Source organism: Muntiacus reevesi, chromosome 7 (assembly GCF_963930625.1).
Source record: "Muntiacus reevesi chromosome 7, mMunRee1.1, whole genome shotgun sequence".
Taxonomy (NCBI): domain Eukaryota; kingdom Metazoa; phylum Chordata; class Mammalia; order Artiodactyla; family Cervidae; genus Muntiacus; species Muntiacus reevesi.
The window spans coordinates 14,426,620-14,446,720 of NC_089255.1; the positions used below are offsets into that span (position 1 = coordinate 14,426,620).

At 40.6% G+C, this 20,101-nt stretch overlaps 1 protein-coding gene across 3 annotated transcripts in view; it reads left to right on the plus strand.

The window, feature by feature from the left end:
* The window catches only part of MAP2K5 (mitogen-activated protein kinase kinase 5), a 261,148-nt gene that overhangs the window by 147,314 nt on the left and 93,733 nt on the right, over positions 1–20,101 (plus strand). For all 3 annotated transcript variants that reach the window (XM_065940825.1, XM_065940823.1, XM_065940824.1), the window contains exon 16: positions 8,016–8,087. In XM_065940825.1, coding sequence (XP_065796897.1) covers positions 8,016–8,087 — 72 coding nt within the window. The remainder of the gene's footprint in view (positions 1–8,015; positions 8,088–20,101) is intronic.

Consider the following 20,101-nt stretch of genomic DNA (forward strand, 5'->3'; position numbering starts at 1 on the left):
TTATAGGCTAGAGGACAAATAATAAATTTTAAGTATCTACAATTAGAGATCATTTAATATAATGCACTCACTTTGCATCCATTTCTCTCACTTTATATTCATACCTGTTTCAGTACAATGATAATAACAATGATGGTAATAGTGAACACTTAATTAGAACCATGCGCTAATCACTCTTTTAAAGCTTTACTTATCAGTTCAGTTTAGTCGCTCAGTCTGACTCTTTGCAACACCATGGACCACAGCGCGCCAGGCTTCCCTGTCCATCACCAGCTCCCGGAGCTTGCTCAAGCTCGTGTCCTTCGAGTTGGTGATGCCATCCAACCATCTCATCCTCTGGCATCCCCTTCTTCTCCTGCCTTCAGTCTTTGCCATCAGGGTCTTTTCCAATGAGTCAGTTCTTTGCATCTGGTGGCCAAAGTATTGGAGCTTCAGCTTCAGCATCAGTCCTTCCAATGAATATTCAGGACCGATTTCCTTTAGGATTGACTGGTTTGATCTCCTTGCAGTCCAAGGGACTCTCAAGAGTCTTCACCATCATAGTTCAAAAGCATCAATTCTTCTTCGCTCAGCTTTCTTATGGTCCAACTCTCACATCCACACATGACTACTAGAAAATCCATAGGTTTGACTCTGTGGACCTTTGTCAGCAAAGTAATGTCTCTGCTTTTTAATATACTGTCTAGATTGGTCATAGCTTTTCTTCCAAAGAGCAAAGGTCTTTTAATTTCATGGCTGTAGTCACCATCTGCAGTAATTTTGGAGCCCAAGAAAAGAAAGTCTCTCACTGTTTCCACTGCTTCCCCATCTATTTGCCATGAAGTGATGGGGCCAGATGCCATGATCTTAGTTTTTTGATTGTTGAGTTTTAAGCCAGCTTTTTCATTCTCCTCTTTCACCTTCATCAAGAGGCTCTTTAGTTCCTCTTCACTTTCTACCATAAGTGTGGTGTCATCTGCATATATGAGGTTATTGATATTTCTCCCAGCAATCTTGATTCCAGCTTGTGCTTCATTCAGCCCAGCATTTTGCATGATGTACTCTACATATGTTAAACAAACAGGGTGACAATATACAGCCTTGATGTATTCCTTTCCCAATTTTGAACCAGTCTGTTGTTCCATGTCCAGTTCTAATTGTTGCTTCTTGATCTGCATACACATTTCTCAGGAGGCAGGTAAGGTGGTCTGGTATTCCCATATCTTGAAGAATTTTCCACAGTTTGTTGTGGTCCACACAGTCAAAGGCTTTAACATAGTTAATGAAGCAGAAGTAGGTATTTTTTTGGAATTCCCTTGCTTTTTCTATGATCCAGTGGATGTTGACAAGTTGATCTCTGGTTCCTCGGCCTTTTCTAAATCCAGCTTGAACATCTGGAAGTTCCTGATTCACGTACTGTTGAAGCCAAGCTCGGAGAATTTTGAGCATTACTTTGCCAGCGTGTGAGATGACTGAACTCTTTAAATCCTCACAACAACCCTATGAGGTAGATAAATATTGTTTTTTTACAGGTGAAGACAATGAGGGATAGTGAAGCTGAGTGACTTAACCAATTTCATACAGCTAATAAGTAGCAGAGTGAGGAGTCAGACTTACGTAATCAGCTTCCAGGAACTGAACTCTTAACTGCTGTGCCTCTCACTCTATCCAAATTATTTATGTGTCTCTCCAAATCTGAATTAGTATGTTCAGGGTTTATTCTGGCTTTTTCTCTGTATCCAGTCCTTCACATGGTGCTAAATGAATGAATCAGTTCATGAAACCTGCATTCCAAAAATGATTTGTTCACTAATTATAAGCAGACGATTTAAGTTTTTGTATTATATTTTATCTACTTGTGTGATAAAGTATAAAGACCCTCGGATGACTCAGATACAACCCACTAGACTGCTCAAATATTGAAAAGAAAATAAATCAAAGAAATAGCCTTGCATGTGTGAACAGTCTCACTTTATTCTCCTATAATCTGAAATGTTAGGTATAAGAAAATGGTAATTAGGACAAAGATAGGGGAGCTTTTCTAAGATTATAAAGTCATTAGAACAAACAAGCAAACAAACAGTAACAATTTATGGGCATGTTAAACAGTGGTCCTTGTGGGAGACTTGGAAAGTCATCTGGTCCCACCTCCTCGATGACCCAGACAATGAAGTGGCATGTTCAAGTACACATTACATTTTAGGGGTAGGCAGGTAATTAGGCTTAATGGACATTTTAATCCAAAGCAAGAAACATTTTCAGGTATATTTTAACAGGATTTCTTCCAGAAGGATTACAAACGGGGTCCAAAAGGTTTTGGGGATTTATATTAAATCATTTCTTGAAAATTCTAATTACTAGAACTTTTACTCTTGTTTTAAAGATAGAAGTCTCTGAAACTTTAACCCACTATTGAGTCATTGTAATTTATTATAATTTCCTAAAATCAAATATAAAATTTTAACATTATTACTATGAATTCCTGAAGTTTTGAAATTAAAAAATCTTATGCAAATACTTGTCCTTTGGGGTCAGAAAGTCAGTCTAAATAACTATCCCTATCTTCTGAACATTTTTTCCACCTGCACTCTTCCTATTCTTGGAAAGTATATTTACCCAGATTATAACTTGTGCAGATTCCATGATCTGGCTCAGTTGGCCATGTTCATGCAGTGATCGTAGTGATAGTGGTGATGATTGGAAGGAGGCCAACATTTACTAAGCATCCCCATGTGGCATGTACTGAATTGAGCACATTACGTGGATTTATTTAGTCTTCAGACAGCTCCATTAGGTATACATGTCTTTATTTTACAGGTAAGGAAACCAAAGGTGAAGTAACTTTAGCCCAGAATCTCAGAGCTGGCCAAGTAGTGATGGTCAAGATTTAACTAGGACCCCAGCTTCTAGTTTCTGGTAGTAGCACATTAGGTTATTTGCACCAACTCTTCTGCTGAAAAATTCTAATTAAAATAGTTGTAAAAACCATCTCAAATGCACTGAAGAGCTAAGAAGACAACTAGGAACTCCCAGGATGGTTTTCAGAAGGAAACCTACAACAGAGGGGAAAATAGAATGTTAGAGTACCAAAGCTACTTATTCCTGAGGATATTTGCCTGTATTGCAGCTGTGAATGATAAGAGGGCTTCCTTAAGGCAGAGGGTCTCAGAGGAGATCATCCCCATACTATGCTGGAAGCTTGAAGAGTCCCCCACCCTACCAAGGACAAAACAAACAAACTAGATCTAAAGCTACTCTTCCCCATCCCAGGAAACAAAAGAGCAACAGGAAGAAAAAGAATAAGGGGAAAAGTTGTGGCCACAGACTAACTGGCACAAATTTGTACCCTGGATGTTTGTATATGTGACCTGAGTTAGAAAAGGATCTTCATGTTGAGAATGTTGTTTGAGGTAGACACATCAATGTGAGGCCCCAGAAAACCTCTGCGAAATTTTTTTTTCGTGAACAAAAACCGTAAAGCAAAGAAAACCAGGCCCACAAAGAAACAGAGCAACCCAAAGAACCAGTAGGAAAAAAGGTTGCAAACAGACTTTAGATCACAAATTTTAAAAGTGACATAGTTGATTTGAGAAAGTCCAAAACAATACTACTAGATAAAAATGAGAACTCACTGTTTGGTAGCATGTTGAAGACGAGAGAGAGTTAGTGAACTGGAAGATAGATTGAGTTAGAGTAGTGTGACTGCAGAACCCTGTCTAACCTGAATGCTCTACTACCCACACGGTGATCTTGCCAGCTTTAAAAAAAAAAAAAAGAATCCCCATTGTTTATGATTGAGATATATATATATATTTTTTTTAGCATACTGTTGTTGTTGTTCAGTCGCTCAGTCATGTTCAACTTTTTGCGACCCCATGGACTCCAGGACACCAGGCTTCCCTGTTCTTCACCATCTCCTAGAGCTTGCTCAAATTTGTGTCCATTGAGTCCGTGATGCCATCCAACCATCCTCTGTTGTCTCCTCCTCCTCCTGCCTTCAATCTTTCCCAACTTCAGGGTCTTTTATAATGAGTCAGCTTTTGGCTGGCCAAAGTATTGGAGCTTCAGCTTCAGCCTCACTCCTTCCAATGAATATTCAGGATTAATTTCCTTTAGGATTGACTGGTTTGATCTCCTCGCAGTTATTACATACTAACCTAAAGTTTTGTGCATGCTTTATTAATTTTCTGAGTAGCCTAACCCTGAGCAGAAATTCCTTCATGGGAAGAAGTAAGGGGTGTGATGTACCAGGTATCATCCTGCTTTTGACAAGTAAACCCTAGGGTCTTGTGTTATGAGAGAAAGTAAGTCACTCAGTGGTGTCTGACTCTTTGTGATCCCATGGACTGTAGCACGCCAGGCTCCTCTCTCCATGGAATTCTCCAGGCAAGAATACTGGAGTGGGTAGTCATTCCCTTCTCCAGGGGATCTTCCCAACCCGGGGATTGAATCTGGGTCTCGTGCATTACAGGCAGATTCTTTACTATTTGAGCCACCAGGGAAGCCTGTCTTTTGTTTTTTAAGTAGAGACCACTAGGAAAAAAGGTTACAAACAGACTTCAGATCACAGATTTTAAAAGTGACATAGTTGATTTGAGAAAGCCCCAAACAAAACTACTAGATAAAAATGAAAACTCACTGTTTGGTAGGATGTTGAAGACAAGAGAGAATTAGTGAGACAGTTCTGGAATGAGTTAACTAAATCTGGGTCCTAGGTTCATGCCCAGTCACAGCAGTAAGTGGAGGGGTGGAGTGTGCATGCCATCTTGGAGCAGTGCTCTTCTAAGACCCTCTGGTTTTTAAATCATCACCACTCCTTAGTGTTCTCATTAAGAACAGACCAGAGTTTTCCCTCCACACTTAAACTTCAGTGCAGAAGTGCTTCAGACAAGAGTCATATTTTTCCTTCTATTAAGTTTTCCATACTGGTGACAAATGTCATGTCCGTAAGTAACCCAGCTTTTGGTTTTTAAGTGAAAAATACTCATCACAGCTCTTCGCTCAGTAGTGAGATACCTGGCTGTTGGCTTTGTCTTGTTTTGTTTTGGAGGGAAGAGGACAGAGTGGGCCATCTTGGCTTCAAGTGTGAGAACAGATTTGAGTTGTGCAGTCTTAGGCCATCAAGCCCTGACTCCATAAATTCAGGATGTATTGGGTACATCTTGTACCCAAGTTAGTTTCAGCTGCCTGGACACATTTTTCCAGTCCCTACTACTGCACGAATTCTTGAGGACAGACCTGTGGAACCGGCTGCCTGCTAGGTGCCAGGCATGGTGCTGGATATGAGATAAGAACTCTCCTTGCCTCTCAGAAGCAGACTGTCAACTGGATGGTTACAACTCAGTGCAATAAATTAAAAGAAGTACAGAGGCAGGAATTCATAATTCGACCTGAGGAGTGGAGGAAGTTTTCACCTGAAAAGGGTGGCCCTTGAACAGGAGGGCCTCAGAAGGAACCTTTCTGGGCACTACGCGGAGATGAGAAAGGCAGGTCGTCCTCTCTGTAGGAAACAAAGACATGTTTGGTGACTGGGGCTGAGTTTACTGAAGATTCACTCAGAGAAATAACTTTCTAAAATGAAGGTCTCCCAGAGCCACCTCCAGAGATTTTGATTCTGGAAGTTCATTTGTAATAGGCACCTCGGACAGTTCTGTGAGGATGAGTCCAAGGCTATATTTTGAGAAATACTGACCAGATCAAGACTAGTGTGTGACTCTTCTGACTTATAGTTTGGAGGGGCCATTTGACACACAGAAAAGAACCTCGGTTTTGCAGTCAGGCATACCTGGTTTGAATCCTGGCTGTGTACTTAAATAATACATTTAGTACTTAATCCGTAACTCTGGACTTTAGCAAGTCATTTAATCTTACTAAACCTCAGTGTTTACATCTGTAAAATGAGGGCAATAATGTTTGTCAGGTTGAATGAAACGTAGAGGATACAGAGTATCTAGCCCAGTGTCTGGGACAAATTAGGTGGTCATTCAGTGGTAGCTATTATCATCCTTTCCCAGTGGGTACAAATTAAACCTCCCTGTGCCTCATTTGCCTTATCTATTAAATGGGGATGATGAATAGTACCAGTATAGTATGGGTATTTCAGAGAAGGCAATGGCACCCCACTCCAGTACTCTTGCCTGGAAAAACCCATGGACGGAGGAGCCTGGTGGGCTGCAGTCCATCGGGTCGCTACAGAGTCGGACACGACTGAGCGACTTCACTTTCACTTTTCACTTTCACACATTGGAGAAGGAAATGGCAACCCACTCCAGTGTTCTTTCCTGGAGAATCCCAGGGACGGGGGAGCTTGATGGGCTGCCCTCTGTGGGGTCGCACACCACTGAAGTGACTTAGCAAGTATGGGTATTTATGAATCTGAAGTAAAATATGCATGAAAAGCACTTAGAACAATGCCTGGCACATGGAAATTCTTCAATAAATGCATGGAGTAATGACGTTGTCGTTGACGGTGATGATGATGGCATTACTCCTATAACTGGCTGGCTGGTTCCATGTGGATGCTTCCTATTATGAATTGATCTCGCTAGAATTGGATAATGGGTTCATTCAGATATGACCATGAAACTTAAAAAGTGATGGTAGTGGGGATTAGAACATAAAAGAAAAAGTATGAGGGGATTGGAGTGACCATGTCTGTTCATGGCTAGGAGAAATGGTCACATGACTCTTGGCCCTTGGGAAGAATTATTCTTGGTAGGAAAGGTATTTTACAAATTAAATAAATAAAGGAAGGGAAGTAAGACAATCCATCCTGCTACCCCAGGGTAGGGCTTTACGTAATTTTATGAAAAATGGTCCCAGAAGACAGTAAATATATTGAGATAGCCTGGTAGGTGGGTGTGGGAAGTAGGTTACAAAGTTTGGGTCGCAAGTAAGCCAACTCTCCTGAGAGTATCTGGCCCACGTCTTCCATACCCCTGGTGTATCCCCTGCTGGTGAGTGGTGAATGCCTGTTTCTTCCATCTGCAGTGGACCAGACTCACCCTAACTCCAGTTACTGCTAAGGGTGGCTCATGCTAGCTTTTGAAGGATGATGGCTCTGGTGGCTTCCAAGAATTCCAGGGATGGTACCAAGAATAGAGTATGGTACTGGGGGCCAAGAGGTATGGGTCATGATCCTAGCCCTGCCATTACTAGCCCTGTAACCTTAAGCAACCATTCCATCTCAGTGAGACCTCAGTTTCTTTTATTCATTTGTTCCTGAGTTCGTTCAAAAGACTTCTGTGAAGTACCTTACTGAATGCCAAATCCTGGAGGGATAGAGAAACTAGGCAGCAGCCACTTCAGTATGGAATTAGTCCTCTTGAACTAGAGAGTAATTGTTGAGAACTAGAGAATAAATGTTGAACTAGAGAGTAATTGTTAGAACAAGTATTTTCTACATATTTTTTGGGACCAAGAGTCCCAAAAGGACCTTTCAAACTGTTCCTTGGTTTATATCAAAAAGAAGCCAAATAAATGGGATAAAATGTTGAGCAGTAAGTGAATCTGGGCAAAGGAAATATGGGTTTTCTTTGTACTAGTCTTAATCTTAAAAATTTCCTACAAGTTTAATATCATACAATGCAAATTTTTAAACAGCAGAATTCCTAGTGATTCAGACCCATCTCTCAAAATGCAAATAAGTGATACTATTATTTAATGTCCTGTAATTTGTCACTTGACAACTAAGACCACTGGATTTGGTTTGAGTTCAAGTCTCAGCTCATTTACTAGTTTAGGACCTTGCCTAATATCTCACAAATGTGAGCCTTCATTTTCTTTATCTTAAAGATAACAAAGTTTCCCTCACAGGATCTTTGCGAGGATTCAATACAATTACATCTAATATATCTGTATTACCTATACAGTTTCTGTGGATTATCTGTATAATACACATACATATAAGATTGTTTTTCTGCTGATAATGTGCTGTGCAGATATTGGTGACTGTGCCTTAGCTGAGCTCACTTGAGCATCTGTGTTTCCTGGAGTAGCTTACGTCAACTCACAAGCTCCCTTCTGTTTTCTTTCAGCCTGAAAGAATTTCAGGGGAGCAGTATGGAATTCATTCTGATGTCTGGAGCTTAGGAATCTCTTTCATGGAGGTATGTTGATTGCAAATAGATGCTCTTATGTGTATCTGTACCGATATATTCTGTTAGGAGAAACATTTCTATTTGAAAAAAAAAATTAAGCTTCCAGTGTGTTATGTGTATATGTAACAGAGGTTAACTCAGTAGTCCTTATTTTGATCCCCTTACATGGCTATTCTAAAGTGCTTTTTCTCACAGATCACCTGTGTAAAACTTACCTGGAGTGCTTCTTGAGAACACAGGTTCCCGGCCTCCCATCAAAAGACCAGTTAAATTCAAATCTGTAAGAATTAGCCTTATTAACACGTTCCCAGTGTGATCCATATGCACATTAAATGTGGAGAACCTGTGTTTTGAAAAGAGAAATTCCAGAAAAAGTATGTGTGATAGCAGCCTTCTTGGAAGGCATATATGACTTCTAGAGGTGATTACCTTATTAAACAGTACAGCCTACTCATTTGGATGTATAATTTCTATATGTTTGCTTAGAAAGAAGAAAACCACCTTATTCCAGTTAGACTCATATCACATGTTGCAGGACAGGGTATGAAATGATTTGAAGGAGGATAGGTATATGTGTGTAGCACAGTTTTAATGTATTTACACTTTACAGCTGTATTTAGAATGGATCTTATTTTAGTATGCTGCATGTACCACTAGAGCTTTGTGCTAGGGTTTCTGTACAGTGATTGTTGATCTATAAGGAAATGCAGAGAATTTGTATTAGATGGAGACCTGGCTCGGCATGAATAACAGCAGTATAGAGCCTAGATATCCTCCAGTGTTTCAAGTGATATATCTTACACACATTGATTCAGATAAAAGAGAACTCTCTAAAAAAATTAAAAGAACTCAGATAAGATCGTGGATAGAGTTGCAGTCACAATTCCATCACTTTTTTTTTTTTTTTTTTTGGTCAAACACTTTTTCTGTGATTTTTGCAATGCATGAGTGCAGTTGAATTTCTAAGGAGATGTCTTCAGTCAATTCACCTGCACTATAGAAAGAAAGCAAAAATATTCAGTGTTTCTTGAACCATATTTTTATGCTTCTTCATGAAAGGGGCTCTAAGAGGAAATACAGTGTATATGCAACAGCTGAGAGATTGGCAATGCTGGTGGACAGATGCTCAGAACTGAGTCTCCCAACAGAATCCCAAAGGGCATGTCCAGTTAGCCTGTTTCAGGGGAAACTAGTACCTTTGATTTGTGGAGCTCAGCTCTCCACATATAATTACCCTTAGTGTATTTTAAATGAGTTGTCATTGAGTATATTTGATAAAAGACCAGATATAGTGTGGCGCATTTGAGAAGTTGCATGGTATAAAGCTAAGAGTCCTAGAGAGGGAATGAAAGACCCAGGTTGCAGTTCTAGCTCTGCTACTGGTTTTCAGGTGGCCCTGTGCAAGCCCCTATGCTTAACTTTGGGCCTCAGTTTCTTCTTCTCTTAAATAATGATCTCTAAGCCCCTTTCCAAACTAACATTTTATGACTCTAAGCAGTCTGCTCTTGTCTCTAACTTTCTGCAACAACTCTGGAATTGTGTGACTTAAAAACATGCAGAGGCATAGCGATACTGTCAAACAGGGTAACTAACAGATTTAAGATTTAGAGCACACCATTCCTTCCTTTCATATTCATTTCTTCATTAGATGTATTGAGCTCCTGCTATGTCTAGTAGGTAGGCAATGGGGATATAGTAATGAAGGACACTCCATTCTTGATTCTCGTGAAGTTGCATTTGGTGAGAGGGGTGGAGTATTTGGGACAGGAAACAGAAGGATAACTGAGTGTATAATCTGTCGGGTGGTGGTAAGTCCTATGGGAAAAAATGAAGTGGAGTCCTCCTTTCCGATAAAAAAGCCTTTGAGCTGAGACTGGAATGGTGTGAAAAGAAGGGGTCATCAGGCAACAGCAAATAGTACGAGAGACCTGAGTTACTTGAGTGGAGTTAGCAAGGAAAAATGGGAAAAAACACATTCAGAGTGGTAGCCAGGGGCCACATCATATACAGCCTTGTAAGCCATGGTCAGGATTTTAGATGTTACTCTGAGAGTAAATTATCTGAAATATGTTTTCACAGGATAGTTTCGTGCTCTATGGAGCACAGAATATAGAGGGACAGTCATGGAAACAGGGAGACTAGTTAAGATAGGTAGGTAGATAGACAGATACTTAATAAATAGAACATATTTATGTTGCATATTGAAATATATGTCTGCCAGCATTTTGCTGAGTGCTCAGGATACAAAGATTAATAAAAAGAGACTCTGTTGTATAGGAAGGGAGATTGCCATTGATATATTTGGGATTTTTTTGTTGATCATGTTCATTTATCCTGGAGGTAAACTATTAAATAGTCTCTAGAAGACTGAAGAAAACGGACTCGTTGAATTTATAAGATTAAGGTGTAAGGAACTGTGTGAAAAAGTGTCAACAATGAGTGTGAGACACCAGGAGGCCTGAAGGAGTGCCTTGGCTCATGTGATGAAGTGGGGAGTAGAAAAGGACCACTGGTCAAGAGTGAGGGCTGAAAAGAGTTCGGTGTTTTGCCGCTCCCTGCATTTTAAAATAGATGCTGAGGAGCCAGATGTTAGGAGGCGGAAGAGATGTGTAAAGTGCTGTGTGCTTATGATCATCACGAAGTGTTGTTGAGCACCTCTGTGTGGGATATTTAACTAAATGCTTTTGAAAGGAACTGTGTGATCATAGTCTCTGTATTCTGGGAGCTTATGACCCAGAATAGTGTAAAGTGTAAAGTGCAGTGTGCTTATGATCATCACGAAGAGCTGTTGAGCACCTCTGTGTGAGATACTTAACTAAATGCTTTTGAAAGGAACTGTGTGATCATAGTCTCGGTATTCTGGGAGCTTATGACACAGCAGATAGGCAAGTGAGAACAAATGACCAAACACAGGTGGTGAATTAAGTTTTTAGAGAGAAGAGTAAGGCCCTGGCATGTGTTTTATGGGTTTCCCTGGTGGCTCAGTGATAAAAGAATCGCCTGCCAATGCAGAAGATGCAGGTTCAATCCCTGGGTTGGGGAGATCCCCTGGAGATGGAAATGACCACCCACTCCAGTGTTCTTGACTGGGAAATCCCATGGACAGAGGAACCTAGCAGGCTACAGTCCATGGGGGTCACAAAACAGGTGGGCCATGACTTAGCGACCAAACAACAATGTGTTTTATACCAGATTCGTTTGGGGTACAAAAATATGTAATGTGAAATAGGAATCAGAGGCTTTGAGTCCATAGATGAGAAACTGTGTGTGAGTCAATAAGAGAACACTGAGGTTCTTTTTTTTAAGGAGCAGATGTGATAAGAACATTACCTGAAGGGGTTGGGAAGTCAGCCCACAAAAGGCACGTAAGGACCAATTTCTCTGCTTTCATCATGGTGTGCTAGGAATAGATGTGGTAAATCCTGTTCAGAATCACTGCAGATGGAGAGAAGTGTGCATCTCAGCAGCTTTTTTAAATTCTGAGTAAAAAATTGTGTCCTGAAACATAGTTAACATCTTCAAAGAGTAATTGCTTCTCTTCTGTTTATCCTCACCTTTAAAAACAAGATTCCTTTCCTAAACATGCACTGCAGAGAGTAGGCACTTTCATTCATTCAGTAACCATGTTTTAGTGCTTACCATGTAGTGACCCTTGAGGAGTGGAGCACACCAAGATGAGGAAGGCCTGCCTGTGATAGAGAAGACAGACGCTTAAAGCCCAGGGCAGTGTGACAGTCATTAGTGAAAAGGAAGTACTCTGAGCCACAAAGGTTCAGGCGGGGAGAGCAAGACAGGTTTCTCAAAGGAGCTGACAGTTGAGCGGGGTTGTCTTAAAGCAGGTTGCCCCTTGGAGAAAGAAGGAAGAGATGGAGGAACCCTTCCCCATCCCCCAGCACACTCTAAGGTGGATCTTTGTAAACCTTTCAGGAGAGAGCAGATGTCCAAGTATGCAAGGTCTACCTACTTGTGTGGATACCTTCCTGAAAATGTTTTGAATCAATCAGTTTATTCCCCTAGAGTACCAGGTGGTAAAGAAACAATGGGGGAGGATTCCCCTGGTGGTGCAGTGGATAAGAATCCACCTGCCAGTGCAGGATCCCTGGGTTTGGAAAGATTCCACACGTCGCGGAGCAACTAAGCCCAGGTGCCACTACTACTGAGCCCGTGCACCCTAGAGCCCAGACGCCACAACCACTGCGCCCGGTGCTGGGACTCCCGAAGCCTGTGCGCCTGGAGCCTGTGCTCCACCCCAAGAGAAGCCAGGGCAGTGAGAAAGCTGCCAAGAGTGGCCCCTGCTCACCACAGCTAGAGAAAGCCCATGCCCAGCAACAAAGACCCAGCACACACAAAAATAAATCAGTAAAAATTTTAAAAGAAGCAGTGGGGTAAAAATGTGGGACACTGAGCCAAGAAATTTTCCTGAAATTACACAAGAATCAGAGACAAAACGGGGACTAAAGTTTTCTTCCCCTACTGCTTCTACCTAGCACCCGCCCTTAAATTTCATAAAATCCCTGAGGTTTTTGGTGATTCAAGAGTCAAAAGGCTGCCTTCACTGCTTTAAACTCCTAAAATACAGGTGCCCCTTTGCCTGCCTTCTTCATCCTGCCCTTCCCGTGTTAATGTGCTGTCCCAGTCCCCATGGGGAGTCATAACAAGGCCTCTCGCCACACTCTTCCATAAAAGATGATGCTACATGCCGCTAAAATGTGCCATTTAAAAAGTCACAGGTACATTTGTGCCTTAAGCACAGAATCTTTAATATCAGACTATCTTTTATCCAGCAGCAACACTGCCCCCATCTTCTCTCAGTTCAGTATCCCTCTTTCTGTGAGCTAAAATGGGTCTTCTCCAGGATTTTGTTAGTTATATATAGTATTTGGAGTTGGCTGAAATAAGATAAAGGATGGAAATTATCCTTAAGAAGGGAAAAATTGAGATTATTCAGCTTGACTAAGCATGGTGGTTTTACTAAGCTATGAAGATTTCAGCCCCTTTCTGTGTTTTTTGTTTATGGTTTTCAACTCAGGCCTTGAAATTTCTCTTCATGTGAATTATAGAACAAAATAAAGGTCATTGCCATGTAAGGGGTTTATAATGGGGAAAAGAACCCACGTGGAATTAATTGCACTTCTTCCTTGAGCCTTTATGACAACAATCAGTGTGAAAATGAAAAAAAAAAGAAGTGAGACCACTAACAGGTATACAAAATGTCTAAACTAGGACAAGCTAGGAAAATTAATCCTGCTCTACCTAGAATATTTGTTTGACTCTCGTAGAGAGATCCCACCGATTCACTTGACTGGGTGGTTTTTAGGACTGTTTACCCTTCTTGCTGCTCTTTAAAGACTTTAGGGCTACACTTTAAAATGAAAAAGAGTGTGTACATAGTAAAAACTGGTAGTTTTCATTCCTAGGGGTAGGGAGCACCTAAGATGTTTTAGGGCAGGGTTTCTTAGTTTCATAGGCTGTGCGGTGCTTCTCTCTTCTCCCACGGAACGAATGGCTTGAGAGTCCCACGGTTGTTTCTCACTAATTAGTTACCCCATTCATACTCTTTTTTCTTAATTTATTTATTTAAATTGGAGGCTGATTACTTTACAATATTGTAGTGGCTTTTGTTGTACATTGACATGAATCAGCCATGGGTGTATATGCTTTCCCGGCCCTGAACCCCCCTCCCCCCATTCATACTCTTGTGTCACTCAAATCACAACACAGATCTATAGGAGGGAAGTAAGCAGTCATATTTGGAAAAGCTGGATTTTTCAGCTGGTCCTAATTGGGTCAAAAAAATGAGTCAGCACACGCCCTCCTCTATCGTCGCATTTTTAGCGCCCAGGACGATGCACACACATCTAAAAAGGCACCAGGTCAGTCGTCAGGGTTCTTTCTCACTGAGTATGCTATCCAAGTACATGTTCTGGTTTGTGATTCTCTTTGGCGGGTTATTATAAACTTATTAAAGTCGGTGGTGAATAATCTGACAGGCTTTTCCGTAGGAGTCAAACTGAAAGCCCCATCTTTAGCGCCTGCATCTTGCCCTTTTCACTTGGGTCCTCCTCGCTCTTTCTGCCTTTGTTCACCTCCTCTCTCCAGCAGTCTCTTGAGTCAAAAGCACAGAGCAGTCTGGCTCAGTGTGCTTGGTTAATTGGAGTGTCATCCCGTCCTCTGAGACCCCTCTTCAGCATGATCACTGTTTTACTGAAGTGGTCTGAATGATGTGTTAAATGATGAAAGCAAGGTCCGTCCGATGAAAAATGTCTCTAGATAGGTGAAGAGCACATTCAGAGAGTCACACGAGGTCATTGTCATCAAAGTAGCACCGTCTTCTGAAGATTTGATGGGTTGTATTGTTCTGACAGAGTTAGACTTTTTCTTATGAGCTTCAAAATCTCTTTAACCATGTTAAATATATTCAGGGAGCACTATACCATTCACTCTATGTGGAGTATCATTTTCTTCTTCTCCCCAAGATACAATTTAAATACCCATCCTTTATGACACCAACTCATCTCTCCAGCTAAAAGTAATTTCTTCTTCTGACCTTCATCTACATCTACCTTGTGGCATGTGCATTTTTCACTTTGTATTATATTAATTTATTGCTATGTCATAGATCCTTATGACAGAATTTAAATCCGATTCTCCCATAATCTCCTGCCCTCTCTAGCACAATTTCACTGCCCTAGTGATTACTCAGGAAATCTTTGGGGCTCAATTTTTTTCTTACTTTTGTAATGATTTTAAAGTAGTTTCTGAAAATAAAGATCAGAGTTAAAGTTTGATGAAGTCTTTAACGTAAGCACTCACAAACATTTGCTGAATGGATCGCAAGTGTTTGGAGTGTGAAGAAGAGTTTTGAATCAAACCTGGATTCAAATTCCACTTCAGCCAGTATAAACTCAGATCCTAGGGTAAATCACTTAATCTCTTGGGGTCTTTAGATGGAAGCTCCATTTCAGAGCTTGTGGAAAGGTCACAATGAGAAAATTAAGCCATTATCCCTTCTCTTTAAGAGGAATTACCTTTTGAAATGTTCACATATGGTTCAAAAAGCCTACAAACTAGGGTTAAGGGCTTTCCTGGTGGTTCAGATGGTAAAGAGTCTGCCTGCAATGTGGGAAACCCAGGTTCGATGCCTGGGTCGGAAAGATGCCCTGGAGAAGAGAAGGGCTACCCACTCCAGTATTCTTGCCTGGAGAATTCCATAGACAGAGGAGCCTGGCATTGAGGCACATGCATTATCTTCCACTCTCACCTCAAACTCCACTGAAAATGGTCATAAAGAGATTTTTTAAAGCTTTATTACCGTGAAGAAAGGGAAAGGAGGCAACAGCAACCGCATTTTGGGTGTGGGAAAGCAGACAGACGGCCAACAGTAAGCAGCGGACCTGAGGACTGGGGCCTGAAGCCAGCAGCGAAGGAGAAAGAAGCCCTGGTTTACCTTAGACCCCCGAGCAGCCTCGGACGTCGGTGGTGCCGGGTGTCTGAGACTGAGTGCAGGTGAGGCCAGAGAAGAGAGTTAGCCTGCCTGAGAAACAGTTAGCTGTTTGCCAACAGTTACGCTGTCTGACTCAGCGATTCTTTCCTTAACTTGGTCACCCTCCTAAACCCGAATACACAAGAGGAGTTTGTGTGTCAGGGGAGGAGTAAGGAGAGGAATTTCTCTGAGAATAAAATAAGTGATACCTGGTACTGTGGGAGGCCGAGTCTCATTCCTGATACAGAGGCGTTAAATGAAAGTTCAGATTCTAAATGTGGAGACTCGCAGCTGTCCTACTACACCCTGTTTCTGGGACACTGGCAGCCAAGATCACCTTTCAGGTAGAATATTGGCAGAGACCTTCTCGAGGAAAATGTGACCAAGAGGTCTTAAAGATCCAGGCACTGGGAGTTTCCTGTAGAAACAGTCCAGCTAAATGGCATTACCTAAGCCTACAGGCTCCACACACAAGTGCAGAGTTTCACTCAGAATTTACTCTTAGCAAAACATTTGAGGAAGGATTTTAAGGTAAGAACAGAGACCTAAAATAACTAAAAAAGGAAAAAATTTGGAGAACTCAAAAACTGCAGAGGAGAAACATTCAAATGAACTATATAATACTCTCAGAGGGATAGGAGAAATTATGGCATCCGGGAAAAAAGAACAGGCTGCAGTAACAAAGGAATTTTCAGATGACAACAACAAATAAGAGAGAATTGAAAATTAGAGAACCAGGTTAGGCAATCTAACATGAAAAACAGAAGTTTCAGGAAGAAGGAATAGAGAAAACAAAGGAGAGAAAATCATCAAAATAAGTGTTTTGATTTTAATTTTATAATGTGAAATAAATATTTATATGTCATTTGAGATGGACTTCTTCTTAATATTTCTAGAGGAGGAAAAAAAAGCCCTAACTTTTAAAAAAATGACATATATCAGTGCTTTTACCCAGAGAAAGTGAATTTTTGTCAGAAAATCGTAAATTATTGAATTCTCTGTAGACATCTATAATAGAATTTTCCCAAGGGAAATTTAGCATAAAATGTACAAATAGTTGATTGTAACTACCTTGTCTTGTGGAGTTCTGAAAAGTTGTTAACACATCTAATTTTTAAAATTTTGCCTTTATCCATACTGTTGAATGGATATCAGATAAGTCTCATTAGATATCAAGAGAATGAACTGTGATTTTCTATGTTTATGAGCAAACACATGAAGCATATTGAGCTATGTGAAGTGAAAATAAAAAGTATTGAAAAAGTGACACAGATCACCCAATACCGCTGACAGAAGTTTCTGGAAAAGTGTGGTGAAGAGTATGTCGTTTTCTTTCTCTGATATATTTTCAGATATTAAGGCTGTCATCCTCACTCTTGAACTGTTAAGAGTTCACATTTTGCATTAACCAGAAATGCTGGCATCACTGCTTATAATCAGTGTTATCTTGGCCAAGTCATTTTGTTACTCCAAGTATCAGTCTCTTCTTATCTGTGGACCAAAGATAACATTAGTATTAATAAACATTAATGAATATTCATTAATAAATCAGTAATTAATATAACATTAATGTGTTAATGTTGTATTAATATAACATTAATTTACATTTTTATATATTAATATAACATTAATAAATTTTATTGAAAACTTCTTATGTGCCGAATACTTTACTGGGTGCTGGGGATACATTGATAAATAAAACAGGCATGTTCCCTTTCCTTATTGAACCTACACTGTAATTAGGAGACAGGTGATAAACAATAATAATAAACATATATATTTTTTAAGAAGGCACTTTGAGAAGTAAGCTTCCTTTTGAAATAACATCTAGGCAGTGAATGTTTACCAGGTGAAAAGAATTATGGAGCGTTCTCTAGACTCAGCTCCTGCCTCTAAATATACTGAAGAACCTACCTCTTCCCAGCTTTCAAAACAAACAAACAAACAAAAACAGAAATGTAACTTTGCTGGTCAGTCTGTAGCTGCAGCGTTGTTTGCTCTCCTAGCCCGCGGTGACTGTGAACCTGGTCTGAGGGGTGACGGATGGCTCTGGACGCCCTCTGAGCAGCTGCTGTCAGCTTCTCTCAACCATAGCAGCTTAGCCTTTGGTGTGCTCCACAGATAACCAGGTTTTCCTCCTCTTCCTTTTTATAGTCATTGTCAAGAACGTGAGTGGACGTTGACTCTTACTGTAATATGTTGTCTGCTGCTCCATTGAGTGAAGTATCTTACCTGTTGATCGAAGTTTCTGCTGAAAACCATCAGAAAGCAGAAGGGTTAAAGCTGAAGGGTCCTAGGACAAAGGAAATTTCAGTGGGAGATTGTATAGGAAAGTGGGTAGAAGTGTGGTTCTGGAATTCTTGTCATGGGCCTCTTTCCCTTCCATTGAAGAATATCGAGGAAAAGAGCATGTAACAGTTTCTGTCACTCATGCCCCCACTCGCACTCCCCTTTCTGTAATTCTGTCTTAACTTGATTTTTTTCTATTGTCATTTTTTTGGTCTGAAATTTTATATAACTTATTGCAAAAAGAAGCTGTTAAAGTGACCTTTGGCAGATGATGGATTGACTGGTTCAGTCCTTTGCGGGGTCTGTGAAGGGATCCAGCTGTCTCAGATTACCATGCCTAAATGTGCATTTTCCAAGGTTGTCAGTGACGGTAGTGGATGGGAAACTGGCAGACAAAGTGAAGTGTTTCTCACTGAATGAGGCATTGTTGAGCTTGCTTTGTGCTCAGAGCTGTCGTGAACAACCATGAGATTGACAGAACAAGATGGAACAGGTGCTAGCAATCCCAGCTAAGCATTTTGTTATTTTGATGGATTTCAGGCTGTTTTTAAAGTTTTTTCAACACACATGTCCAAATCGTATATAAACACAAGCACACACAATTTGGACTTTTAAAACATTTGAATCACGTCTTGATATGAAAAATAAAGAAATAAAGAGAAGCCAAAGCAGTCGTTTAACAACTCATATTCCAGTGTTTGAAGAATTGTCAGTAGAGGATAGGCAATCTGCTGCTTTATGACTGGCAGGCCGAACTTTCTGAAGCTAACAACAACAAAAAAAGTCCATGGTTTTCTATTCAGTCTAAAGAAGAATTCCCTGGGACTTTCCTGGCGGTCCAGGGGTTAACTTCACCTTCCAGTGTAGAGGGAATGATTATAATCCTACATATTGAACTCCCACAAGCTGAGATCCCACATGCCTTATGGTCAGAAAACGAAACCAAAACAAGCAAAAAAACAGGAGCAATATTGTAATACATTCAGTAAAGACTTTAAAAATAGTCCACATCAAAAAAAATAATCTTCAAAAAAAAAATTTCTGATGGATAGATCCCTACACCCTTGCTATTCAACAATGCTGCCATCCCTTTAGAAGTAAAAAATGACCCATCCCTAGAAACATTTAAGTAGTGACTGAAGACTTGTCTGAGGTTTGGGTTGTTTTTTTTTAAGAAGTATTCTGTAGAAGAGCCAAGTATAATGTTAGACAAGATGCAGTCATTTATTCATTTAGTCACTTAGCAAATTTTTGTTGAGTGCCATTATGTGGCAGGCAGTGTGATGGTCACTGGGGCATTGCTGAGAGTGAAAGGGACAAATCCCTGCTTTCACAGAGTCTACATTAGAAATAAATACTATGCTTGACAGTAGTAACTTTTTAGACAGAAATAACATCGTACAATAGGGGTAACTGAGTAGTGTGGGGTTACTTTAGAGTTGAGATCTAAAAGATAAGAAGCGGACGGGGTCCTACTGACACGTGTCAAGTCTAAAATTCTCAGAGTGTGATAATTTGAGGAACTGCTGCTGCCACCTTTGAGATATCACTGCTCATTGAGTTCTATCAATACTCAAATCCAGTGACCTGGAATTGACTTAAAAATCCTCTCAAAGATCCTCCAGTCTGCTTTACATGCTTTGATTCTGACCTGAGTAATAATAATTTTTTTTAGCATTTATTTAGAAAAATCTTTTACACACCTTTTCTTGTATTTAGAGACCAAAGTGTCTTTTAACTATTTAGAAGAGAGACATGAGAACTTGTTAAGCCAGATCCCTCCTCCTATCAGTGAGGGAGCTTGGATCCTCGCTGGATCCCAGGGAGGGACTGCGCCTGCAGGTATAGTGAAAGCTAGGGCTGTGCAGAAGAGGCCCTGCGGCTGGGACCTCTGATGTGAAGGCAAGTGCGCGTTCCTCTGTTGCTCTCTGTTGCCATCTTCTTGCTCAGTGTCATTCTGGAAGGATATCAGCACTTTATGTGTATGTAACACTTAACAAAACCATTTGATATTTATTATCTCATATAAGCTTCTTCCCACTGTGGCGGGAAGTGACCAAAAAAAATCAGCAATTTAAGGTATCCAAGATCATTCCACCAACTTTGATCTGTAAGCGTCAAAGTTCCTACTTGGCAAATAAGGAAACTGAGATCTAGAGAAATTAAAGGACTTTTCCAGAGAGGCTAGGTGACTGGACAAGGCAGCGGCAGTTAAACATCCTGACTCTGGATGAAAGTCTGCTTCTTCCAC